At 42.2% G+C, this 26233-nt stretch overlaps 4 protein-coding genes and 2 non-coding genes across 11 annotated transcripts in view; 2 read left to right on the forward strand and 4 right to left on the reverse strand.

Annotated features, from left to right (window-relative positions):
- SMG6 (SMG6 nonsense mediated mRNA decay factor) overlaps positions 1-2800 on the reverse strand; it is a 234536-nt gene extending 231736 nt beyond the window's left edge. The window contains exon 1 of one of the 3 annotated variants that reach the window (XM_068530486.1): positions 2612-2800. In XM_068530486.1, the coding sequence (XP_068386587.1) occupies positions 2612-2699 (88 nt within the window). In that variant the 5' untranslated portion in view covers positions 2700-2800. Of the gene's footprint in view, positions 1-2357; positions 2434-2611 lie in introns of those variants that run through there. The other 2 variants (XM_068530488.1, XM_068530487.1) reach the window with 2 other exon arrangements.
- On the forward strand, positions 2776-16340 carry SRR (serine racemase). Of its 2 annotated transcripts, none has more exons than XM_068530492.1 (9): positions 2776-2997; positions 5734-5820; positions 11147-11318; positions 12758-12884; positions 13074-13177; positions 14668-14787; positions 14921-14995; positions 15601-15810; positions 16143-16340. In XM_068530492.1, exons 3-9 carry the CDS (start codon positions 11151-11153, stop codon positions 16338-16340), a joined length of 1002 nt encoding a protein of 333 aa, XP_068386593.1. In that variant the 5' UTR covers positions 2776-2997; positions 5734-5820; positions 11147-11150. The 2 variants fall into 2 exon arrangements, with proteins under 2 accessions (XP_068386593.1, XP_068386592.1); XM_068530491.1 differs by having other exon boundaries at positions 2980-2997; positions 5301-5820.
- Positions 15027-25682, reverse strand: TSR1 (TSR1 ribosome maturation factor). Of its 2 annotated transcripts, none has more exons than XM_068530489.1 (15): positions 25568-25682; positions 25277-25380; positions 24734-24953; positions 24483-24617; positions 23686-24110; positions 22752-22911; positions 22164-22321; positions 21709-21905; positions 20486-20648; positions 20030-20140; positions 19157-19289; positions 17742-17858; positions 17183-17323; positions 17004-17078; positions 15027-16878 (listed from the first exon to the last, which is right to left on the reverse strand). In XM_068530489.1, the coding sequence occupies exons 1-15, from the start codon at positions 25662-25664 to the stop codon at positions 16700-16702; spliced, it is 2415 nt and encodes an 804-aa protein (XP_068386590.1). In that variant the 5' UTR covers positions 25665-25682; the 3' UTR covers positions 15027-16699. The 2 variants fall into 2 exon arrangements, with proteins under 2 accessions (XP_068386590.1, XP_068386591.1); XM_068530490.1 differs by having other exon boundaries at positions 25277-25500; positions 25568-25651.
- Positions 18930-19024, reverse strand: LOC137755672 (small nucleolar RNA SNORD91 family). Its single transcript, XR_011072064.1, has one exon. It is a non-coding gene; the product is annotated as a small nucleolar RNA SNORD91 family (small nucleolar RNA).
- On the reverse strand, positions 19796-19890 carry LOC137755673 (small nucleolar RNA SNORD91 family). Its single transcript, XR_011072065.1, has one exon. It is a non-coding gene; the product is annotated as a small nucleolar RNA SNORD91 family (small nucleolar RNA).
- Positions 25683-25824: 142 nt separating the features above from the next.
- SGSM2 (small G protein signaling modulator 2) overlaps positions 25825-26233 on the forward strand; it is a 37291-nt gene continuing 36882 nt past the window's right edge. Inside the window, exon 1 of one of the 2 annotated variants that reach the window (XM_068530744.1) lies at positions 25825-25902. The gene's annotated coding sequence lies outside the window, so the exon portion shown is untranslated. Of the gene's footprint in view, positions 25903-26009; positions 26231-26233 lie in introns of those variants that run through there. The other variant, XM_068530743.1, reaches the window with a different exon arrangement.

Raw genomic sequence — 26233 nt, forward strand, 5'->3', positions numbered from 1 at the left:
GCCTGCCAATGCAGGGGACACGGGTTCGAACCCTGGTCTGGGAAGAACCCACATGCCGCAGAGCAGCTGGGCCCGTGAGCCACAATTACTGAGCCTGTGCGTCTGGAGCCTGTGCTCCGCAACAAGAGAGGCCGCGATAGTGAGAGGCCCGCGCATCGCGATGAAGAGTGGCCCCTGCTTGCCACAACTAGAGAAAGCCCTCGCACAGAAACAAAGACCCAACACAGCCATAAATAAATAAATAAATAAATTTTTTAAAAAAGATACACACAATTGTATCCCAATAAAACTTCAAAAAAAAAAAAAAAAAGTCAAGCAAGAGGGACTTCCCTGGTGGTCCTGTGGTTAGGTATCCACCTGCCAGTGCAGGGGACACGGGTTCGATCCCTGGTCAGGGAACTAAGATTCCACGTGCTGTGGGGCAACTAGGCCCGCACGCCACAACTAATGAGCCTGCGTGCCACAACTAGAGAGAAGCCCACGCACACTGCAACGAAGAGCCCACACGCCGCAACAAAAGACCCCACATGCCACAACTAAGACCCGATGCAGCCAAAAAATAAACATTAAAAAAAAAAAAAAGTCAAGCAAGAATTACACGTTGAAATGTTAATACTGGTAGACAAGGAAGGAAATTTCTGCAGAAACAGAAATTCTACTAGGTTTACAATATTTGTTCAGCAACTGGCAAAACTAAGAACTTAACTGTGTTGGAGCTACCTACACCTGAGCTGGGGAAACAAGGAATAAAACCTACATTCTCTTGTTACCCAAACCATATTCGGATCCACAAGACCCCAAACTACCTAATCATTGATAGAATAAAAGATCTTTAACCAGTTCTGCATTGGACTGTTCTCTGCTATAGAGCCCTCAGCTCCATCTTGGTCTCTTCTTCTGCCTCTAACATTTTTCCAGTGTGGCTGAGTCCTTTTAACATACTAATGGGTCGGGGGTGGGGGGGAGGGCAGAGAAAAAGAGGGGTATGCATAACAATCCACAGTTCTGGACATCTCTGGAGAAAAAATTTGCAACTCCAGTCACTGAACTTGGCCAGGACAATCCTCTTCTTTAGGATTTCAACTACCCAATCACATACCTCCTGTTGAAGCAAACAGGAAGCAGTTCCTTTCACATTCTTCAACTCCACTCATGCTCACCAACTCTCTAACAGCAGCCAGCAGGGTCCTTCCAAGGAAATACTGCTCAGACAGTCATCATTAGAATACTGAGACTAACTGCTACTATGATGACGTTATATAAGGAAAAAGTTCCATAAAGGAGCTTTCCCTGGAGGATGATGGAAGTATTGCGACATGCTCTCAAAATACCAACCACTGGGGCACTCAAGAATAAGAGAACAGGGCTTTAGAAACCACTCTCCAGGCACCAGGAACTTACAGAATGACAGATAAGCAAGCATCAATTTTTTTATCTGTTACATTTATCTGTTAAGGGGAGAGTCTACTGTAAATGGCCACTAAACTGTTCAGTGGGGAAGAAACAGGAATTAGTGACATTACAGAGTATACTCAAAATGGAATGTTATAGAAAATCCTACTACTGTTCTATAAACACAAATGCAAACAAGCTCATAACAGGGATCACATGCTCCAGCATTTACACCCATGGGTGTAACGAAATTGGAAAAAAAACAAAAGCACAAAACCCTGAAGTTTAAGATACTGCTTCAGTATTTTCTGAAGTCTAAAAGACTGCTTCATCCACTACGAACAAAGGTAAAGCAGTTAACTCCAGAAGAGCTCATCCTCAGCAGCCTGTGTAAGTTGGGGGGTGGGGTGGGAAGAGCCACTACCACTTTCCAGAGAGGAGGGAGAAAACAACCTGAATAATCCAATGCACATGACCCATGAAAACCAATTTCACAGACTTCGGCCACAAGCCTGCAGGAGTATAACTACCATTCTACACGACTCCACTGCCTAACCAAAGAGAGGCGAGACACCAGAATCTTCCTTGGTGCTTTCCTGGTGTGGCTGGAGACTTTAACTTGCAAGTTGAACACTCTCCCTGATAAAAACTGCTCCCACACATGCCAAAGCCAAACCAGAGTAGAGTAAGCTCTCTGAGGTCCTGGATCCCTCCGGTGGCGCAGCCTTCAGAAGCCTGCCTTGGGGGGGAAAAGTTCAGCAAGGAAGTCCCAAGCTGTTGAACCTTTCTCCTCGATGTTCCCAGCTCCTTCCAAAGCTAAAGAAACGACGGGGCAGGCCTACGGATGACTCCTCGAGGAACCATACACCCCGGGGGCCTCCACCAGACCCCGGAGCCCACTCCTTTCCGCGTCCCCTGACGGCTGGGAATCCTGTGAGAGGGCTAGGGCAATGGGGAACAGTCACCTTCGCCGTGAGAAAGGGGGCGGAGGCAGGAACTTGGGCTGGGCTCGCCCGAAGGGGCCGGAGCTGGCAGAGCCCGACCCCACACCGGCTCTCTGGCTGGTAGAACGGGGAGGGACCGCCCTCGGCCCCCGCCCCCAGTGTTGGGGGAAGGGGCGGGGGCTCCGGAGCGCCGCGAACTGAGCGGGGAGGAGGCAGAGGAGGAGAGGGAGGCGGGGCGGGCAGGCCCGGCCCAGGAGCTGGGCGGCGCGACTCACCTCTGCTCCCGGCCTGCGGAGCCAAAGTGGCCAGGATCCCTCGCAGCTCCGACGCGGAGATCCGGACACGCTCCAACCCCTCCGCCATCTTCGCAGCTGCTGCTACAGCTGCAGCTACTCCGCCAGCGCCGCGCGCAGCCAGGAAACCACGACGGACGGGCGGCGCGCGCGCTCACCCACCTCCCACCCTTTTCCCCGCCCCCTCCCCCTCCCGCTCCCCTCCCCAAACGACGGTGGCCGCACTGGGAGGAAAAGCGCCGAAAGCACGTTCGGTCGGGAAGAGGCGGGCCGCGAGCCTGGGCGGGGGCAGCCGGGTGCCGCGCGTGCGCAGAGGTGTGGCCGGGAAGGTGCGCTGAGGCGGGAGTTGGAGGCGCGGCGCCTGGGAGGTGAGGTGAGGTCTGACCCGGCCGAGCCAGGCCAGGCAAGGCGGGCGTTCGCTGCGGTGGCTGCTCTTGCTGCCGTGGTGGCCTTCGAGGACACCGGTACCAGCCTGGGGCTCGGGTTGACGGGGGCCTTCACCGTCCGGCCCTTTCCAGTCATCTTAGGCCAGGGTCTCCCGCCACAGGCCCGGACTAGTGCCCCAGGCTTTTACTCTGCGACCTTCAAGATCTTGTAGGGTAGTTAGTATTATGCCCCTTTTTTTCCTTTTTTTTTTCTTTTTTTAAGATGAGGAAACTGAATCCCAGAGAACCGTAGCAAATTGCCCAGGGTGACACAATCGATAATTACCAGAGACTCAAAAGTCTTGTCCTTTATGGCAATCTACGTCCCACACTTCGTGACTTTTTTTTTTTTTTAAATACAGTATAGATGGCTCTTGCTGAGGGAAGGGGTTGTGTGGAAATAAGTCAGGAGGTGTTATGAGTCGATTTGGGAATTTCTGTATCACTGTGGATTCTGGGAAAAATTACTTGACTTTCCTGGATCTCAGGTTGATTTTTTTTTTTTTTTTTTTTCATCTTTAAAATGTAACTGGATCTGAATACTGGTACTTTACCTGTTTGTTCATGAGCCCCGTGTTCAGAACTGTGGTGGAACTCCCTCCTCTTGCAAGGCCGCTTCCCTCCACCTCTTGCTCCTTCCCAGTCCCGCACAACCTATTGGACCTCTGCACCATCAAAGAATAGTTACCGATTATTCCTTAGACTGGGCCTAAAAGATTTAAACAATCTCTGACAACTCATTCAATTCCTATTAGGCGGCAGACGCTTCGCCTCCACGAAGTTCTCAACAGATGGAGAAAGTCAATAGATAACAAAAGAAGAGGAGTGATTGGAGTGGTCAGAGCAAATGGCAATCTTTAAAACAGATATGAAAGAAATAGGAGAAAAATGTTTAAAACTAATTTGTTTTCATAGTGAAATTGACGAGGACATTGCAACAGTTTTTTCTTTAATGGAAAAATAATCTGAAGAAAACTTTCTTAGGAAAAACACCATTGACAAATTAATACAGCAGTATAAGTGAGCTGCAGATGAGATATGCCAAAAGTTAAACCAGCTCAAAAAATTTTATGAGAACTCAGAGGGAAAATATAATAGATAGAAACTATTGAGAGGTAAAGGTACGAGATATGGAGAATGGATCCAGAAAACTAATAATCAAATATGAGTCCAGAAGGTGATAACAGAACTGACTGAGGAGGAGCAATAATCAAATATATAATAGAAGAAAATTTACTAAGTTGATGGAAAATTTGGATTTAAGACTTAAATTCAACCCTCAGATTTAAAGGGTTCATGAAATACCAGGTAGAAATAAGTGAAAAGACAACCATATTTAGACCTGTATCACAATGAAAGCTGAGTTTAAAGAATAAAAATACATGCTGATATATTCAAGATACATTGTTAATTTTTTAAGCCAATTGCAGAACAAGATATAGAGTATGGTTCTGTCTGAGTGCAGCAAAACCATTTGTTGCATACGTAAATTTCTATATAAATACATCAAAAAAGATGTGGAAGATTACATGCCAAACTTTTTTAAATGGTTATCTTGGGAATTCCCTGACAGTCCAGTGGTTAGGACTCCAAGCTCTCACTGCCGAGGGCCCAGGTTCGATCCCTGGTTGGGGAACTAAGATCCCACAAGCTGCACAGCACGCCCAAATAAATAAATAAATAAGTAAAAAGAATGAAAGTTAATAAGCTACGTATTCAACAAGGATAGAAAAAGAAAATAAAAATAGAGGAAGAAATAAAATCAGAAATAATAAAGGAAAAAGAACAGCACTTGATAAATTGAAGCACTCATTCTTCAGAAATAGACATTAAAATAGACACATTTCTGGCAAAAAATTTTGAAAATTCAAAAGACATCCTACCAAATGCTTCATAGGTAATGCAAACTTAGCTCATCAAATCTCTCATTTTCCCCTAAAATATTTGTTTCTTTGCCAGCCTTATATCTCAGTAAATTATACCACCATCTAAGTCAAAACCCAAGAGTTATCCTTGACACCTCCCTCTCCCTCAGTCCCCACATTCAATTCAATATCAGGATATGTCTTTTCTATATCTGTAGTGGTGACGTATGGAGTTCATCACCTCAACATTTTCCCCTTCCTTTTCTCTTGAAAACTGTCCCTTACTCTCACTCAGAAGTACTTTCTCTTTTCCTTTTTCTATTTCCTATTTTCCTTTCTTTCCTCTTTTACTCCCTTCATTTGCTTCTATTTTTCCCTCAGGTGCAGAGATTTGAGGCAGTCCTGCTGTTCAGTTCACATTATCATCAACAAGGCCTTTCTCATTTTATCTTTTTTTCCTTCATTCCAATTCCCAGTCATGTTCCTTCCCTCTTCCTTCAGTAGCCACTCTAATGTGTTTGATACATGTCCTTGGATATACATGTATCTTTGAATAATATATAGTATTGTTTTGTATATGTATGTGTTTTAAATGTACATATTTGATATTATGTTATAGAAATCATTGTTTCTATTTCATGTTTCTGTAAATACTTCTATTGCATAGTATTGTCTTAAATGACCTCACACCCTTGGCCACTGGGCCTGGGCCTAGATGGGCCAATCAGCGTCCCTACCCAGAATTTTTTTAACTGAAACTAAGAAAAAAAAGAAAATCCCTCTCCAGTTGGAAGCCGTAAAATGTAAAACACAGGAGCTGTCAGCAGCCATGTGTCCTGCCATACCGAACCAGCTGGTCTGCAGTGAAAAGAATCAAACCGACATGCAGAAAGCAGCAGAGGTGAGAAACAATGAGAAAGTCCTGGAAAATCTCAAAGTCCCTAGTTCCAGTTGTTCCTGATGTGCCATGTTCCTGCCCTTCCCATGGTTCAACTCTTCCTTGGATTCCATGAGCCAGTAAATTCTCATCACCTCCCTCTTGTGCCTAAGCCAGTTCAAATTGGGGTTCTATCACTCGTAACCAAGAGGTCTAACTAATTATAATCTCCAAAATGTATGTGCGTGTGTGTTTTTTAACTGTGGTAAAATACACGTAACATGAAATATACCATCATGACCATTTTTAAGTGTACCGTTCAGTAGTGTTAAGTACATTCACATTGTTGTACAACCAATCTCCAGAACTCTTTTCATCTTGCAAAACTGAAACTATACCCATTGAACAACAACTTCCCATTGCCCCATCCTCCCCACAGCCTCTTACAATCACCGTTCTACTTTCTATGGATTTGACTACTCTAGGTACCTCACATAAGTGTAACCATATGGTATTCGTCTTTTTGTGACTGGCTTATTTCAATTGGCATAATATCCCCAGGATTCATCCATGTTATAGCACATGTCAGAATTTCCTTTTTTAAGGCTAAATAATATTTTGTTTTATGTATATATCACATTTTGTTTATCCATTTGTCTGTCGCTGGATACATGGGTTGCTTCCACCTTTTGGCTATTAAGAATAATGCTGCTATGAACATAGTTGTACAAATATGTCTTTGAGACCCTCATTGAATTCTTTTGGGTATATAACCAGAAGTGGAATTGCTGGACCATATGGTAATACTGTTTAATTTTTTGAGGAACTACCATACTGTTTTCCACAGCAACTGCACCATTTTACATTTCTACCAACAGTGCACAAGGACTCCGGTTTTTCTACATCCTGCCAACACCTGTTATTTTCCCAGTTTGGGGGTTTTTTAAATAGTAGCCATCCTAATAGGCATAAGGTGGTATCTCACTGTGGTTTTGATTTGCATTTCTCTAATGATTAGTGATGTTGAGCATCTTTTCATGTGTTTGTTGGCCCTTTGTATATCTTTTTTGGAGAAATGTCTATTCAAGTCCTTCGCCCATTTTTCCATGGGTTTGTTTTTCCAAAATGTATCTTGAATGATTATTTTTTTCTACCTCCACTTTCACCATCCAAGCCCCCCTGTTGTTTTTCGTGTGTATTACAACTCTAATACTTCATAACTGGATACCTTGATTCCACTCTTATATCTTTCCTTTTCATTCATTGCAATGTAGCAAGTGATGTTCTGTAAATATGGATTCTAACATGTCACTTACCTGCTCAGAATTCTCCAATGGCATTTTTAAAAAAATTTTTATTGGAGTATAGTTGATTTACAATGTTGTGTTAGTTTCCACTGTACAGCAAAGTGAACTCTTTTTTAGATTCTTTCCCATATAGGTCATTACAGAGTATTGAGTAGCATTCTCTGCTATACAGTAGGTCCTTATTAGTTATCTATCTTATATATAGTGGTGTGTATATGTCAGTCCCGATCTCCCAATTTATCCCTCCCCGCCCCCTCCCCTGGTAACCACAAGTCCAATGGCATTTTATTGCTCTTAAAAAAAAATCCATGGACTTCCCTGGTGGTCCATTGGTTAAGATTCCACGCTTCCACTACCGGGGGCGTGGGTTCAATCCCTGGTCTGGGAAGTTCTGCATGCCGTGAGGTGCGGCCAAAAAAAACTTCCATGAGTCATGGTCCCTTATGATCTAGACTCTGCCAACTTCACTCTCCTTATCTCTTATCACATTTCCCATTGATCACATTTTCAGATACATTGACCTTTTAATTCCTGGAAAATGCCAATCTCTTTCCCTCCTTAAAGCCTTCACATAATATTATTATTCCCTCTACCTGAATCACTTTCCCCACTACTCTGCCCATTCATCTTTTAGGTCATAATTTAATTTTACTTCTCAAGAAAAAAAAAACTAATTATTCACAAAATAATAAAAATTCACTTCTACATAGAGAGTCTTCATTGACCTCCTTCACTGATCTAAATAAGGCCTCCCACTATAGTATCCTATCATAATACACTTCCCTAAGTTAACACATCAATGTTTGTAAATACATATTTAATTGGATTGTTTGTTAGACACCTCTCCAATACATTGTAATCTTTATGAGAGGAGGAACAAGTCTACTTTTCTAATACTATATCCCCAGATCAAACAGTATCTGACACAGAAGGTGCTCAAATTTGTTGAATGAATGAATACCACAGATATGAAAAATACTTAGAAATATTAATATGTACAGCTTTATACTAATAAATTTTAAATTAAGTGATTTTACAAAAAAAAATTACTTAAATTAATTCAGGAGGAGATGGCAAATCCATATAAACCGGTAACTATGAAGTCATTGAATAAGTTACAAGAGGTACATTTTTAAGGTAAAGACAAATTAGCTTTATTTGCAGATAGCATGATTGTTTAGAGAATAAACTGTAAAACTATTAGATCTAACAGGATAATCTGGTAAAGTATCCTATTACATGACAAATATACAAAAATTATTAGCTTTCATATACATCATCAGTAAGCAGTTTAAAAATCTAATTTTAAAAATGCCTTATCTCAAAAGCAACAAAAATATACTTAGGCATAAATTTAATCAGATCTATACAGGGCATAAATAAATTATGATAACTTTACTAAGAAACCTAAAACAAAAAGACTTTACTAAATTAGAAGACACTCATGTTAATGGATGGGGAGACTCAGTATTTTTAAATGTCAATCATGCCCCCAATTCATTTGTAGATTGTACAGTGGAATTTCTGGCAACCTTGGTAAAGGATTTCTGAAATTCATTTGGAAGAATTGGTGTGTGAGAAAAGCCAATAAATTTTAGAAAGAGAAATCAGGGAAGAACGTATTAATATAATGAACAACTGGGAAAGGAATTGGCAGTCTGATCAATGGAACAAAATACTAAATCCAGAAAAGCCCCAAGCATTAATAGATATTTAATTTTTTATAAAATGTATTTCAAAGGAAAGGATGATTCAGTCACTAAATGGTATGTTAAAGATTCACAAAAGAATTAGTGGCCAGTAAGTATACAGAAAAAATGTTCAGGGACTTCCCTGGTGGCGCAGTGCTTAAGAATCCGCCTGCCAATGCAGGGGACACAGGTTTGATCCCTGGTCCGGGAAGATCCCACATGCCGCGGAGCAACTAAGCCCGTGTGTTGCAACTACTGAGACTGTGCTCTAAAGCCCGTGAGCCACAACTACTGAAGCCCACATGCATAGAGCCCGTGCTCCACAACAAGAGAAGCCACCGCAATGAGAAGCTCGGGCACCGCAACGAAGGGTAGCCCCTGCTCGCCGCCAACTAGAGAAAGCCCGAGTGCAGCAATGAAGATCCAACGCAGCCATAAATAAATAAATAAATTTATATATAAAAAAAAAAGAATGGATAAACAACAAGGTCCTACAGCACAGAGAACTATGCTAAATATCCTGTGATAAACCATAGTGGAAAAGAATATGAAAAAGAAGGTATGCATATATGTAACTGAATCGCTTTGCTGTACAGCAGAAATTAACACAACATTGTAAATCAACCTAACTTCAATAAAATAAAAAAAAGTTCAGTCACTATTAAAGAAATGTAAACTACTAGACATACTTCATTAAATTGAAAGATAAAAATGATACAGTAAGGGTGAAGGAAAATAGTCATTCCTTAGAAAGTGCTGTTGGAGTATAAATTGATATAATCTGTAACTCTTCTGGAGACCAGTTTGGCAGTGGTATCAAAAGCCTTAGAAGTGTGTATGCCTTTTAATGTAAAATACCACTGGTGGAATCTACTCAAAGCATGTATAGAGATAAACAGAGATCTTGCAACAAGGCTGTTCATTACATCATTATTTATCATAGCCAAAAAAAAAAGGAAATCTAAATGTTCAACAACAGAGTTATCTAAAACTATGGTATTTTTGTAAAAAGAAGTACTAGTAAGTCATTTCACTAGAAATCACATAGTGATTTCCCTGGCAGTCCAATGGTTAAGACTTCGCCTTCCAATGCAGGGGATGCGGGTTCAATCCCTGGTCAGGGAGCTAAGATACCACGTGCCTCGCGGCCAAAAAAAACAAAACATAAAAAACAGAAGCAATATTATAACGAATTCAATAAAGACTTTAAAAAATGTTCCACATCAAATAAAATAAAAATAAAAAGTCACATAAATATATCTGTTGATAAGCAAAGATTCATAGATATATTGTCTGAAAAAAGCAAGTTAACAAACCTGTCAAAAAAGTTTTGTCTGCATATGTACGTGGGCCTGGAAAGAGAGACAACAGAGCTTCGATAGCAATTGTCTTTGGAGAGGAAAGCAGATTAAATTGTTTTTCTATTGAACATACATTACCTTTGTTAATAAGGAAAAATAAAGAGAAACTTCATGTTTAAACACTACAGTAAATATAGTAAAAAGTGGAAGCATAATACAGTTACTGAAAATTATAATTATGAAAACTTTGAAGAATGAACCACATGGAAAAGGAGTAAAAATGTTATTTATGGTTTGATTTTAACTGTCATATATGTATATTGAAAAAACAGAAGGAAACATAGTGAACATAATTTATTAAGATGGTAGGATTGTAGGCAATTTTTCTCCTTGGTAAATTGTGAAATATTTTTTTTAAATAAAAATTTGTAGCAGATTTTGAACCCAGTGTACTCAAGCTTCACAATCATGAAAATGTAGAGACCAGCGGCAGTGCCAAGAGATGGATGGTAGGGGCGAGGGCTGAGCTTTAAGCCTTCCATAATCATCACCAGTTATCTCCTATGAGGTTTCAACAGAGCAAACTTATACACCAAGAAACTCAGCTTCAAGAGAAGTTCCCTTATGCAGAGATTCTGGACCCCAGTAATGGAGACAGTCCCCACATTAATACCACAGGCCCTGAGTCTATTTTCCTATGTTATGCATTTTCTTTTTTTTTTTCTTAAGATTTTTGTTTGGTTGTTTTTTGGGTTTTTTGTTTGTTTTAGTTTAAGGTTCACAGCAAAATTGATGGGAACTGAAATTTGCCATATACTCCCGGCCCCCACACGTGTATAGCCTCCCCCATTATCAGCATCCCCCACCAGAGTGGTATATTTGTTACAGCTGAACCCACATTGACATGCCATTAGCACCAAAGTCCATAGTTTACATTATGGTTCACTCTTGGTGGTGTACATTCCATGGGTCTGTGTTATGCATTTTCAAAATCTTCATTAAACACATTGTCTAGGCTTGCTTTAACCCCTCTCTTATTCCTGGGTTTCAGAACCATGTGTGATCAGTACTGCATCTCCTTTGCTGATGTTGAAAAAGCACATATCAACATTCGAAATTTTATCCACCTCACACCAGTGCTAACAAGCTCCATTTTGAATCAAGTAACAGGGCGTAATCTTTTCTTCAAATGTGAACTCTTCCAGAAAACTGGATCTTTTAAGGTAACAATCCCTTTTGATAGTGTATCATGTTTTTTTTCAAGCCACTTTGATTCTCTTGACCACCCAGTGAGGTAGGTACAATTAATATCTTTTTACAGCTAAAGAAAGGGTTGTAGAAATTTTCCTTTGCTCAAGTCCTGGTTACTTAGCAGCATGGCATTGACAAGAGCCACTTTTACACAATCTCAAAATTCCGTATAATTAAGGTGATCACATATAATTTACTATCCAAACTAGGACATGTTTGAGAATGAAAAGGGGGAACTTGTAACGATTAAACCGAGACCACAGTCATCAACCTGGACCCGTGTGATCACCCTGTATATAGCCAAGTTTAAGCATTCACTTTGTCAACTTACTATTTGTTTATACCTTATTATGAATATAAACGATCTAACCCTAGCTCAACCCTCATATAACAGGACATTTTTCTACAAAATACATCAGTGCCTCTCCTATGCATACAGATAGATTTCTATGCTGATTTGTTACCAGAATTTTCTGACCGTTAGTTGAACTTTAAGATCCATTCAGGTAAAAATCTGAAAAGCTGCATTTTGCACTGTGCCTAACAGGTATTGTTAGTACCCATTAAGTGGTAGCTTTAGGATTTCAGGAATTTACCTTTTTCCATACCCATTAACTGAGAACTTTTATTTTAAACAAACAAAAACTTCTCCATTCTCTTTTGCCCTTTGCTTCTGCCCTGGTTTATTTTTCATTCATCACACATCAAGCACTTATTTTCACTAACTATACTAGGTGTATGTACACTAGGCCTTGCCCCGTATCCATACTTGCAGGGGAAGACAAAATAGGTTGATGACAAGTGTCTTAAAAGAGATACAAACAAGGGCCATGGAAACGAATGATGTACCTAATTTTGCCTGGGAGAACAAGGAGGTTGAACCAGGTGTTGTTTGATCGAAGTTTTATAGGATGAGTACTTTTAGCCAGACCAGGGAGTGGGGGAAAAGAACTACAGGTAGAGGCATCAGCATGCCAAGAGGTACAGAGTTGTGAGCTAACCTGGTAGGATGGAAACTAGAGGCAATTTAGGATGGCTACAACGGTAGAGGTAGATATGTTTAGAAAGGCTGCAGCTTGTAAGGGATTTGTACTTTTCTTACAAAAATAGGCAATCAATGAAAAGGGTAACGTTTGTTTTTTAAAAGCTCACTTTCCTAATCTAGTGGAACTATTAGATGAGAATAATCCTTGAGGCAGGATCAGCTGAGATTTGGTGATACCAAATTGAGAAATGAGGCCTCACCAAGGTGGTGGCCAAGATGAACATGAGACATTTAGGAGATAGACTCAGTAAGATTTAGTCATGGAGTGGATGTGCAGTATTAGAAGAGAAAAATGTAAAAAAGCTCCTTGGTTTTTTGAAAAGAATTTTTAATCAAATATATTAATTCACCATCCCTCTTTTCCAGATTCGTGGTGCCCTTAATGCAATCAGAGGCTTGATTTCTGCCACTTCAGAAGAGAAGCCCAAAGCTGTTGTTACTCACAGCAGTGGAAACCATGGCCAGGCTCTCTCCTATGCTGCCAAATTGCAAGGTACTTGATTAATTTCGCAGGGTACTGGGTAGGCTCATCACAGAGGACTGGAAAAGTAGCCTTAACTTTCAGTGAGGTTGGTGATAGCTGTGGGAATAAATTTCCAAGTCCCTGATTACAGGCAAACTGAACATAAATTTCTATCCTAAATTCTGATTTGTACTAACTAAACATGCTTCTCCCTCCCAGGGATTCCTGCTTATATTGTAGTGCCCGAAACAGCTCCCAACTGTAAAAAATTGGCGATACAAGGCTATGGAGCCTCTATAGTATACAGTGAACAGAGCGACGAGGTAAGGAAGAGAGCAATGTTCAGTACCACCTTAACAGCTTTCATAGTAAAATGAAACTTCTCTTCCTACCTTACTGGCTGCAGCTTCTGTCTCCTTTGTTGTTTCTCTAAGTGTTGGCACGCACGACCTTTTCTCTACCTACACTCACTCAGATGATCTCATTAGTCTCATAGTTTAAAATATCACCTACACTCTAACTGCAGCCCTGAACTTTGCTCTTAACCAGGACTTGTACATTCCCACTTGGGTGCCTTAATAGGCATCTCAACCTTACTGTCTAAAACCAAACTCCTCATCTTAATACTGTTCCACCTCCAGTCTTCCCCATCTCAGTAAATGGCAATTTTTATCCTTCATTATCCTGAAAATGTGGAGTCATCTTTGATAACTCTGATACCCCACATCCAAATCTTAGTCCTACTTTCAAAACATTTCCGTAATCCAACTACTTCTTTTTTTTTTTAATTAATTAATTTTTGGCTGCGTTGGGTCTTTGTTGCTGCGCGCGGGCTTTCTCTAGTTGCGGCGAGCGGGGGCTACTCTTCGTTGCGGTGCGCAGGCTTCTCATTGTGGTGGCTTCTCTTGTTGCGGAGCACGGGCTCTAGGCGCGCGGGCTTCAGTAGTTGTGGCTCGCAGGCTCCAGAGAGCAGTCTTAGTAGTTGTGGTGCACTGGCTTAGTTGCTCTGTGGCATGTGGGATCTTCCCAGACCAGGGCTCGAACCCGTGTCCCCTGCATTGGCAGGCGGATTCTTAACCACTGCGCCACCAGAGAAGCCCAATCCAACTACGTCTAACAGCCTCTACCATCACCACCCTGATTCAAACCAGTTAGTCCTCACCTAGATTCAGTAGCCTCCTAATTGGTCTCTGCTTCCACCCTTGCCCCACGAGTCTTGTTTCCAAAAGAGCAACCAGAGCTACCCATTTAGTAAGTCAGAATTTGTCTGTCAGCCCAAAATCCTCCAGTGGTTTCCCATCTCATACACAGTGGAAACCAAAGTTCTTGCAATCATCTATGGCCCAGATGAACTGGCCCATTACTATTTTTCTGACTTCATCTCCCACTATTACTCTCCTCCAAACACTCCACACCAACCACACTCAGTTTCTCGGAAAGCCAAGCACTCCTCTCTGTAGTCTTTGTACTTGCTGTTACTCTTTCCCTGGAATATTCTGGAGATACACAGGACTTGTTCAAATCTATTAAAATGTCACTTTACCAGTGGCCCTTCCTGAGCACCCTATATAAAATAAATTCATTTTTCTCCAAAGCATTTAGACATACCATATATTTACTTATATCCCACCCCTCCTCACATTAGAACATAACTCCACTGAGTGCAGGGACTGTTTTGTTCAGTTATATCCCCAGTGCCAAAACAAATTCTGAAAAAAGTAGATGGCAAATAAAGTGTTAAATGACTGAATCTAACTTGTTGGGAACTCTATTAAATACAAATAAAGTAAGCTAAATTAATGTACTCTTTCAGTCCAGAGAAAATGTTACAAAAAGAATTGTGGAAGAAACAAAAGGCATCATGGTACATCCCAACCAGGAGCCTGCAGTGATAGCTGGGCAAGGGACAATTGCCATGGAAGTCCTAAACCAGGTAAAAGCTTACTTAGTTCTTGTTTAGCTACTTACTGGTAATGCTGTTTGGCCGTAGAACCAATTATTTTATATGTACATATAAAACTGATTATTAATAGACCTATTTATTCTTTATATTCTTTTCACTACAGGTTCCCTTGGTAGATGCACTGGTGGTACCTGTAGGAGGAGGAGGAATGGTTGCTGGAATAGCAATTACAGTTAAGGTAAGAAAACAGCTTCTGGAGGACTCCCCACTTCAGGCATAGAAGAGTTTATTTTACATCATAGTACATTGTGAATACTTGCTCAACATTCCCCCAAATTGCCATTCCTTCTAATCATCCCTTGGCACTTGAGATAGAAGGCCCTTCTCTTCATCAGTACCCTTTTTTTCTTTTTTTTGGCCGCGCGGCATGTGGAATCCTAGTTCCCAGGGACTGAACCTGTGCCCCCTGCCGTGGAAACGTGGAGTCTTAACCACTGGACCGCCAGGGAAGTCCCTCACTACCCTTTTCTTAATGAAAACTTTCAGCACAAAAGCCATTACAATGAGTGGCACCCTCACAGTCCTCTGAATTCCATCTCACCAACCTACTATCCAAGTCAGTGGCTACTCTTTTCCCAAGTTACCAGCAGAACCAGCTGTGATCTAGGCAACCGAGGCCAGAGTGGAAAACAATTTCAAGTGCTTAAAGGCCTTATTTCCATTACATCGATTAAAAGAAAGCCTCTTGGGCAGAAATATGTTAACTGTACTAATCATTTTACTGCAAGCATGCAGGCAAAATGCTGTGGCTAGTTGTAAGCTATCTAATATTCCTCTTCCTAGGCTCTGAGACCTAGTGTCAAGGTATATGCTGCTGAACCCTTGAATGCAAATGACTGCTACCAGTCCAAACTGAAAGGGGAACTGACCCCCAATCCCTATCCTCCAGAAACCATAGCAGATGGTGTCAGATCCAGCATTGGCTTAAACACCTGGCCTATTATAAGGGACCTCGTGGATGACGTCTTCACTGTCACAGAGGATGAAATTAAGGTGAGGCCCCAAGAGGAAAGGAAATAACAAAAGAATGGAGCAACTTCTTAGGCAAAACACCCTCCTGTTGTAAGTAGCAACTCACACACTAGGGACTCAACTAGGTGATTTCATGACATGTAGGAGGGTGCCCTAGATGTATTAAGACCGTAGAAGCAGGGTCAGAATGAAAAAAGCCCTGCCCTTCATTGGCAAGCACAAACATACAGCAATAGGAAAATTCAGACGGGGCATATTATATCCCCATCTGGCCTTTCATTATAAAGGCCAACCAACTAGGCTCTTTCCCCTTTTCCCATTTCACTAATTCTTACTCCCTTCTATACCAACAGTATGCAACCCAGCTGGTGTGGGAGAGGATGAAATTGCTTATTGAACCTACAGCTGGTGTTGGAGTGGCCGCTGTGCTGTCTCAGCATTTTCAAACAGTTTCCGCAGAAGTAAAGAACATTTGTATTGTGCTCAGTGGTGGAAATGTAGACTTAAATTCCCTAACTTGGGTGAAGCAGGCTGAAAAGCCAGCTCTTTAGCAATCTGTTTCTGTTTAATATATGCAAAAGGAAGAAAAGGGATTCAGTGTCTAGACACTTGGAAATTTTGTCTCCTGGTCATTGTCAACTTCCTATCTTCCCCTCTTAAAGAGCTTTCAAAATCCTAATAGAGAATGTATATTTCAGTAAGTTTTAATAGTTTTTTGGACTAAGTTGCAATAGAAAAACATCCATACTTAACTGAGATACCTTGTCAAGGCCAAGAAAAGTCTTCTGCTAAAAGGAGCAGGAGACCTTAAGTAGGCTTAAGTAGAAAACAAACTGCCCAATCACAACCTACAGGCTCCCAACCCTAGAGTGCTAACTAGTAGCAATGAGACAGAATCCCACTGAATCCATTATTCCATGTCCATTTCAGGCACTGTTGAAGAAATCTCACTTTTCACCCAAGGTACTGGTTCTGGTACATATGGATCATAAGTCCATTTGGGGAAAACTCTTTTATAGAGGTTCATCAGTACTGTGTCCTGAGATTTTAGCTTCCCATCAAAACTGCACTTCATGTGGCCATGAGTACCTACAAAGAAAACAGCACGAGTTGGTCAAATTTAATAGGAAATTTTAAAGCAGTGGTCTAACCCAATAGTCATTTAGTAGCCCTGGGGAAATCTAGACAAGATCCCAAATCCCACATTCTCTTACCTAAAGGCTCCTTGATGTGTCCCCTACGGCCCCACTTTGTTCTCAGTTCCACTGGTTTAAACCACAGCACATCCTCTTAGAATCAAACACACAGAAGACCAAGATGAAACATTTATCCATAATATATAAATCCAACCTTCATCCCACAAAGGCAATTGGATCCCATCTGTCACACCTACCTCTGTTGAAGAACATGTAACGCACCACTGCCATCTTAGTAAAAATTTTGAAAGGATGACCACTCAGAACAACTCTCTTGATGACCATTCTGTCTGGATCCACTGACAACAGATGGCCTGTGGCAATGAGGCTGTGCATTCCTAAGGGGCAAAAGCAGAGCAGCAGGAGTCCATAGGTCAAAGCCTTCATTTATTGTCCAGTCCATTTAAAGACCTACGCGAGATCTTAGGGGAACAAAATAGGGATGTACTATGCTGCCCCTCCTGGGTTCATGGCAAAGATCACTAAGTGATATTCCTGCTGAGCCTATCCTCAGAACCCACCCTAAATATAGCACTCTGAGCAGCCTCTACCAATTAGCTACGGTTTGCAAGCAAGATAAAACCCCATTTGTCATCCTTGCCTCAGACCCAATATGAGGCTGAGATTGGGATATTTTGAAAACCATCATTACCTTTTTTGTGCCATTTGGCCCCCAAATTTAAATACAGAAAGCAGTTAATCTTATTAAGGACCCACAGGCCTATTGGCCTATTCACCTCTGTGAACTCAACTTACCATTGCTGTTCTGTTTGAAAAGCATCACAGATGCAGGAGGAAAAGTGATAGGGGCATATACTGTCACCACCAGGGCCAAGTCAGCAGTCAGGAATCTCTGAAATTTATGTTTATCCGCTGCCATAAAGGTTAAAAAAATAAAAACCAAAAAGTATTTTGAGAAACAATAGGTAATCCAGAGGTCTGTGAAAAGCGGTATCACTGCAACTCTTAAACCTAAGGCAACTAGTGTTTCTTTATCCCACTAGTCCTCCAAACATTTTCTGGCCTCAATACAACTGAAAGATACAACCCAATCCTATCAGTGATTTTTCAACTGGAGGTAGAATCTTGGGAGCTTAAACTATATTTTGGGGTTGGAAAAAGTTCTCCAGGTGATTCTGATACACATCACCCCCTACCTCATTTGAGAATTAGTGCTTTACAAAAAAACACTCCACTAATTCAACAGCTCTTAGTCTTGAGCAAGGATTGGCAAACATTTTCTGTAAATGGTCAGATAGTAAATATTTTAGGCTTTGTGGCCATATAGACTCTGTTCCAACTACTCAACTCTCACTGTAGCACAAAAACAGCCACAGACATTTTTAAAAAATTAAACAAAAAAGCACAACTGTGTTCCAACAAAACTTTACTTAACAAAACAAGCAGTGGGACAGATTTGGCCCAAGGGCCAAACTTTACTAATCTCTTCTTGAGGACTATCTAGATCTTGTCTTTACCTTCAACGAAACCCTCCCTCCTTTTTAATACTGAATGTTATAGGGAAACACAGTATTTTAAGGGAACGAGAAATTAATCCTTCATTTAGACAGCATGGCTGGTGAGAAAAGAAATTATCCAGAGCATCCATTAATGCTGCCTTTATCATCTTCCTCCAGCCATTGCTGAGAGTTGAGAGTGTAGGTAATGTTCAGAAGCCCCCAAGTTAATGCAAACATCTTCTCACTCCTAATACGTAAGAGCACAATCGTTTTTTGTCATAAAAGTATTCCTGGTCACCACTCTCTAAATTCTCATGCAGTCTCAACATCTCAGAAGCCACACACTCTGCTTTATCCAACTGAGGGCCACCCCTAGCCTTCACCCACACCGCCACTGGCACAACGGATGCCAAGGGTTCCATGACACATCATCTCTAGAAAGCAGCCAACTCCTATCCAAAACCTCCTCTGCAGCAAATACTCATGGCAGAGAAGCCTCAGCACCACACAGAGGTTGCATCACTGGGATGCTTCAGACAGGTTCAGACACTTTGAATGGAAACATCATTGGCTCCTAAACCAGAGTACTGAAAATACCTCTAACCCAGAGACTGAGAGTTTGAAATGGTGTATTCTGCACCTCTCCCCAGATCTCAGTCCCCTAAAAGACAGTAAGATGGACAAGAACCCAGAAGCTTCCCTACTGCTTACCTGCAGTGTGCTGAGAGAATAAAGGTGAGGCTCGGAAGCGCCTGAATCCACAGTGGAAGATCAGCTGCTCTTTAGCTTTCACAGGTTCAGTGTTGCCAGGGTGCCGGCTCACCACCATATTAAGTACTGACATCTGGGGACCAAATAGAAAAACAGAACTTCACATCAGGAATAGAATAGCCTAACCTGCAAGAAGGCAAACCAAACCAGCAGATTAGAGTCACTCTAAGAACTGACAATACTAATTTATGGTGGAGTGTAGATGAAGAGACACAAATTCACCTTTTACCTTCACCAACAACTGGCATTCAAATAGAAAATATGCTGGTTTTCAGAGCTTTCATGTCCCTGCCACACTAGGTGACCTTCCCATGTCTAACATGCAAGAGCTCAACATCTGCCACAAAATCAGTGCCTACAAGTCACTCACTCATCACACACCTCTAAACCACACTCATTCAAGACCCTTCTTGCCTCAACCCTTACTCACAGTGACCAAAAGGCCAGAGCTCTCACATACACCCCAACCTACATGACTGCTGGCCACCAAGAGAAAAAAGATTTATACCTTGGCACTAACCCTGTTTATTTTTATGGATGCCAACCCTTTGTTAAAGTGTGACCTGACAAACGTACGTATCTCAGAGAAGTCTCAGAACCACACAGAGATCACGTCACTGAGATGTATCAGGCAGGTTCAGACATGCTGGGTAAAACCATCATCGACTTCTCTGTCATCCTCTCTGACTTCTAATCATAAAGGCAGACTTTTGCATCCCAATGAGCAAAATGTGTCATATAAAACATTAGACTGCCAGACAAAACTGGTTGGAAAGTGTCATAACTCCCATTTCCCACAAGACGCTAACTCACCTTCTGTTCATGAGGCAGTAAAGAAAATGCAATCAAGGGTGCACCTCGCTTGAAGTGCTCAACCACTGAGACAGGGACTTCAGAGACATGAAGTGTGACATACCAGCCAACCTGCCAGAAGAAAGCAGAAAACAATCATGCAATTACCCTTAAGGTCTCAATAATGATGAAGCATTTCTCCAAATATGTTAAAAAGTCTCTCAGACTACCATAAAGCCAATCCTCACCCTTCAAGACTGCCTTTCACAGATGCCTCAACTACCTAGATTAAGCTTTTTCAGTTAACATCTCTGATACCTCTTTGTTCCCAATATCACTCTTATCGGTGACTCAGTAGCTCCTCTAATTCAGCTGTAGGCAGCACAAAACTAAGGTAGTCATGCCAACAGAAGGAGTAGAGGGTGCACCTTGGCAAACAAAAACAAATTATAGGGATGCACAAAGGAAGGCAGATACCTCAGCTCCTTCAACCTCTTTTTCTTCAATCTCTTTAAAGATGCGTCTCCTAGTATTAATAAAGTTCTGAAACTGAAAGATCCGAGCATAATCTTGAGGGAGGTTTTCCTTAGGATCCCATGGAGATGTCCGGAAGCTCTTGAGGCCTCTGTATTTCTGAAATCTAGAATACAGAGGATATTTTAAAGAAATTAATAGTGAAATTTATATGGTGCTACTTAACCGTTTCACTCAACTTACTTCTAAAATGGCTAAGGCTGGGCTTCCCTGGTGGCGCAGTGGTTGAGAATCCGCCTGCCAATGCAGGGGACACGGGTTCGAGCCCTGGTCTGGGAGGATCCCACATGCCGCAGAGCAACTAGGCCTGTGAGCCACAACTACTGAGTCTGCGCGTCTGGAGCCTGTGCTCCGCAACAGGAGATGCCACGACGGTGAGAGGCCCGCACACCACGATGAAGAGTGGCCCCTGTTTGCCACAACTAGAGAAAGCCCTCACACAGAAACGAAGACCCAACACAGCCAAAAACAAATAAATAAATAAATAAATAAAATGGCTAAGGCTTAAAAAGAAGAAAAAAAAAGAAAAAAACAAAATTTTTTTTTTTAGTTTTTGAAAAATAAATAAGTAAATAAATAAAATGCCTAAGGCTTTAGCTTAAAAGAACTATCTCTCAAAATAACCTAACAGCTTAAATCGGAACCACACTCCAAAACAGCCTGAAACAAGTATTTCAGCACCAAACCTCAGCTTCTTAAAAGTATTTACAGTGGTTCCCTGGTGCATATCAGGGAGCGGCTCTTTAACCTGACTAGCAACGTCCTGATAAAAGGCTTATCTCTCTAATATCCAGCATAAACTCTCTGGACTCACCTTTAGAGCAAACAGGATCATCTACATCTTCATTCTTTTATTCTCACTGTTCTACCCAAACTTCCCCAAATCTCCAAATGTTATATACTTTGAGTCTTAGCTCCAAAGGAAGCATTTGCTAATTAATCACAGCATTTCCTTCAGTAATGTACTATAGCATTATTAGTCTGTACTACACAGTCTAGAACATGAACATTGTTTCCCGTATGTCTGTCTTACCTTCCCATATAGTATTAGCCCTTCAGGAGCAAGAACAATGTATTTTTCTTCTTTTACATCACACTGACATAGTTCTGAGCCACGTAAGTTTTAAATAAAAACATACTGATTGATCTTAGACTTGTTGACTAACCGAATTCTAGCAGCCACGTCACGGGGCGTATCTACTTCATCTGGAAACATCTCTTCCAGTCTTTCTTGTTTATATTTCTCCAGCATTTTTCCCTCAGCCTCTTCATCCACTTTCTCATCATACAGATCATCACGCACGGACTCTCCTATAGTCACAGTTTCACATTCCTCCTCTTCTTCCTTTTCACTACCCTCATCCTGTAGAACGAAGGATTACAATTTCAGAGGAAACCCACATCTCTACCCTAAAGGCCATCGAGCTAAAATAATTCTACTAGATACCTAGTCCAAACCAGTATCAATTCTAATAGAGACTAAGTTATAAAACACAGTCTCATTCCCGGCAACAAAGTCGTTCCTAGGAAACTGACCACACATACCCCTTAAGGTCAGGAATGCACCTTGCCTTGCATTTGGGGCTGTACATAGAAGTTGCCCAAGGGCCCATTTCCTTACCTGAGATTCCTCTTCCATAAAATCCTCATGTTCTATATCATCATACTCATCTCCTTCCCCACCACTTTCGCCATCCTCATCCAAAATCCATTCAGCTTGATAACTGGATGTTCCTTTGGGAACCTTCTTTACTACCTTGGAACTTTCCTTCAATAAGTCTGTAAAAGCCCAAATGAGTTAAGTAAATTATATACCTCCTTCCCTCCCCTATTACTTTGGGCATTCTCACATAGGCAAGATATTACATATTGCTACCAATACCAGGAACTCTGGCAGGAACTATAAATAGAACAGACTTCCCAATTTAATTCAGCTGCCTCAGAACTAGCAATACTTACACAGCTAAATACGTCCCATAATAAATCAGAAGTTGTTTATCTGTTCATTAGGAAACAATAACGTAAGTAATTTTGAGAAACGAAATAAAGCTGTGTCCAATGTTTGCTTAGTGAAAACATATAGCCTTTGGAGGTAAGAGAAGACTTCCAAATACTTCCTCATCCTACTCTACCTTATAAGGTCCTCACTGTGAGCAGCTAGACAAAACCCACAATTCTAGGCCAGAATTTCAAGTTTGCCAACACCAACCATTTGCTTCACTCAGCTCCTCCTCTGTGGGCCAGGTCTGTTCCCCCTCCATTGGATCTGGGATAACCTCTGTTTGCAAAGATTCTTGTCTGTCAGGGTCTGCCTTCATTAGGACCTTCAGGTCTTCCTCCATATCAGCTACAGCATCTGTAGCACAAATCTGAAAACCCAAACAGTTGATGGTCAATTAAATATTAGCCAAAAATCTACTAAATCTAACATAATAACCAGAAAGATCTAGAAATAACATAGTCCTCAAATAGAAGAATAGAAAGTGAAAACTTGTCAGAATTTTTCAAATGGTTCTATTTCCTACCATTCTAGGTCTATACCTCTGCTTGGCTCTTGAGACCTTTCATAATCTGGTCTCATGCCTACCTTTTTATTACACACGTTACTCCCATCAAGCTGTTATCTTCAGAGTTCAAAGAAACCCTTTGATCCATCACTTTGCCTAGGTTCATGTTGTCTTTATTTGCTAGGCTATTCTTCCATCTCTTTTCAACTCATAAATCACGTTCATCCTTCTCAACACCTAGCTCAAGTCTCATCTCTTCTATGAAGCTTGCCAGTCTTCTTTCTCAACTTCCACTGCAGGTGTGCCCTCAACCACGCTTTCTTAATCTTTATTTCACAGGTCTTTGCCATTTTTTTCTTACCTAATTAAGTTGTCTAAGGAAAGAGACTACAACCTGTGTGCCTTCTATAAATTCAGAGCCAACTGCTATGCAAGGCATCTACAAAGTACTGGATAAGTATATGATATAGCAACTTATTTGTAGTTGACTACTGCCTTATTTCGAACTAGCCGTTACCTCCAGGGACTAGGATAGTTGTCCAAGTGTGCAGACAGACTACCCTCTCTGTAGTTCCCATACTCTGCCAGCTTACACATGAATCTACAATACATAGTTTTTAAGAAGACCAATCTTACCTCCATTGCCATGCCTGGGTCCTTTGGGGATTTGATTACTCTAGGATTTAAAGGGAAAGGGTCCATAGGGGCATCTATCTGTTTCATCTGGAAATCACCATGTCCAATGATATGCAGCAAGCTATTTACATTCAGAGCCTGCCCACGAACATAGCCTGAGATCTTCAAGGTGCCCACCAAGTTATTCTCTTCACTAGGCACAAAGTCAGCAGCATGAGCAAATAGGTAGGCGTGCCGATCTCGAAAGGCAAGATGCCGTTGCTTTTGGTTAGCCAACTGCCTGAGCAGCATCCCTGCCTCCTGTTGAGTGTCTAACAGGAGGAGTTTGTCATCAGGAAAGCGCTTCTCCACTGCTTTACTTAGCTTCTTCCTGACATCTGTTTGTTTCTTCAGTGGGAAGCCCGAAACCCCCTGGACAGCTAATGCTGTGAACAAAAGAGAAAGGGTATCATGACTTGTTGCTTCACTATATGAAAATCCCCCCTGTGGCTCACAAACAAGCTAACAGTTCAGTTGTGAGCCCAGAGATCACTGGGAAACCCAACACTCAGCTACCCTAAAGAAATTTCACAATAAAACCAAACTTCATATTCTTCTTCTTTCTCTGGGCAATGGGCAGTCCAGAAATAAAAAGACATCTTGATAGGGAACTTGTAAACAATGGACCAAGTTAAGGCCATACATGTACAACCCTCCAATAGTATCAAGCATCAGACATAGTGTCTGGCAAATTGTAAGTGCACTATACATGCTAATTCACTTCCTTCCTTGGCCTCCAATACTCCCAACTCACTTACTATAAGTGGGAAGGCCCTGAGCAAAGAGGCAGGAAAGGCAGTAATCCCCAGTGCTATCCCAGCCTTCTAGTGGATCAAGGAGGAACAGGATGGTATCAGCCACTTTAGCCATGTCTAACACAGTGTGCAGATCCCCTGGAAATAGAAGACAGTCAGTAGGAAGAGGTGGTTGACATCAACACATTATACTAAAAAAAATTACCACTAATACGCAAAACATAGTGATAGGAAATATTGTTGTATGCTCTAACCTGGCCTTGCAGATGTAAAAAACCACCGATGTTTCAAGCGGGGGCATAACAGCATAAAGCTATGGGTGCTTCCCCATTCATTCAAGTGTACTGTTCCAGTGTCCCTATCCTGAAGCAGTCGAAAGACCTCTGGCAGGGAAATCCTGTTGTGCAGGGGAACCACCAGTATCTGATGAGGAGGGCCATCCTTGCTGCCGAGCTGTCTCTTTTCTGCCAAAACCTGAGGAAAGAAAGGATCAGAGAACATCTCAATGTTTCAGTACTTTGTTTCGGTACTGCATTTCCACCAGTACAGATACCCACCCCGACCCTCCAACCAGCATCTCTCTTGTAAAAGGTGTCATGTATGCCAAGGAGGCAGGCAGGAGCTAGGAACAAAGCAAAGAACGCTCTAGCATGAGTCTGGGCCAGCACGCCTGACACGTGCTCTAGGGTTACTCTCCATCCCTGGCCCCTTCCCAGGGTCACATTTTCTAGTTCGAGGCATTACCCGCCTAGAACGGTTGTGAAGCCACACCATTCCCCAATCCCCGGTCCTCTCACCGCCTCCTTCTTCTGCCTTCGGAGCTGACTGGCGCGATGCCTCTGGTCCACTTTGCTGAGATCTTTTCTCACCTTCTTGCTTAGGGTTTTCAGTGCTAGACGGCCTGGAGGGAGACCAGAAAGGGCTCTTGCGCAGGGCACTAGTAGGTCAAGAAAGGAGATCCCTCTCTGCTCTCCTCAGAGCCTTTGCGCGGGGTCCAGGCCGGAGTAGGTAGGAGCTCATTCTGGGCACGAAGAAAAGCAGTTAATATCGACTAAACATCCCTTCTTCCTCCAACCCTACCTTCTTACCCTTGCCGTCCCGCTGCGCGGATCCCCGACCCCGATGCCGCCCGCCTTTATGAGCTTTATTCTGCTGCTTAAGCGGGCCAGAGCGATGAACCGCCATGCTGCCGCTCACGTGTACCAATTCGGCACTACTTCCGGGCCGAACCGAGCGCTTCCGGTCCCCGCCTTGGGGGCGTGTCCTCGCCCGGCGGGGCGAGGCTCCTCGCGTCCTCCCGCGAGGATCGTTTCCACCCGCTTCAGAGAGCACGGCGCCCGCGTCTCCACAAACCCTGCTCGTAAACTTTTCCCAGGCGGTGGTTCACTGTTGCGGGCTTTAAAACGCCGGATGTAGACTCGAGGTTTGGGCTTTCAGTCTCGGAGAGCTGTTTTGCTCCATTGTATTTTTATTTTTTGCGCTATCAAGTTGCATGACTTAGGAAGAGTCTCCATTTGTGCGATAGAGGGCTAAGCCCCTCCTCTCACCTAGCTTTGTGCACGCCGCTTCTCAGTTTGCAGCAGCAGGTGTTGTCACTTTGAGCAACCTTTTTCTCGCCCTCAGTGCCCAGGTGGGGCTGCTTAAATCTACAAGGCAAATCGTGCAGAAGGCGCCTGTCTCATCTCCACAGGTTCCGTACAAGCTCCTGCTGGTCCCAGTCACTTCAAGCTGCGCCCCCACTTCCCACGTGGGTG

The sequence above is a fragment of the Eschrichtius robustus genome, chromosome 20 (assembly GCF_028021215.1).
Source record: "Eschrichtius robustus isolate mEscRob2 chromosome 20, mEscRob2.pri, whole genome shotgun sequence".
Taxonomy (NCBI): domain Eukaryota; kingdom Metazoa; phylum Chordata; class Mammalia; order Artiodactyla; family Eschrichtiidae; genus Eschrichtius; species Eschrichtius robustus.

What these genes read in the sequence shown, in the direction of transcription:
- SRR (XM_068530492.1), top strand. Translation starts at nt 11,151, where the DNA reads ATGTGTGATCAGTACTGCATCTCCTTTGCTGATGTTGAAAAAGCACAT. An exon ending in CTATGCTGCCAAATTGCAAG is followed by an intron (nt 12,885 to 13,073) that starts GTACTTGATTAA and finishes TCTCCCTCCCAG; the next exon opens with GGATTCCTGCTTATATTGTA. An exon ending in TCACAGAGGATGAAATTAAG is followed by an intron (nt 15,811 to 16,142) that starts GTGAGGCCCCAA and finishes CTATACCAACAG; the next exon opens with TATGCAACCCAGCTGGTGTG.
- TSR1 (XM_068530489.1), bottom strand. Translation starts at nt 25,664, where the DNA reads ATGGCGGTTCATCGCTCTGGCCCGCTTAAGCAGCAGAATAAAGCTCAT. An exon ending in TACTGCCTCATGAACAGAAG is followed by an intron (nt 19,290 to 20,029) that starts GTGAGTTAGCGT and finishes TTTGGTCCCCAG; the next exon opens with ATGTCAGTACTTAATATGGT. An exon ending in ATTCTCTCAGCACACTGCAG is followed by an intron (nt 17,859 to 19,156) that starts GTAAGCAGTAGG and finishes CCTTTATGGCAG; the next exon opens with CGGATAAACATAAATTTCAG.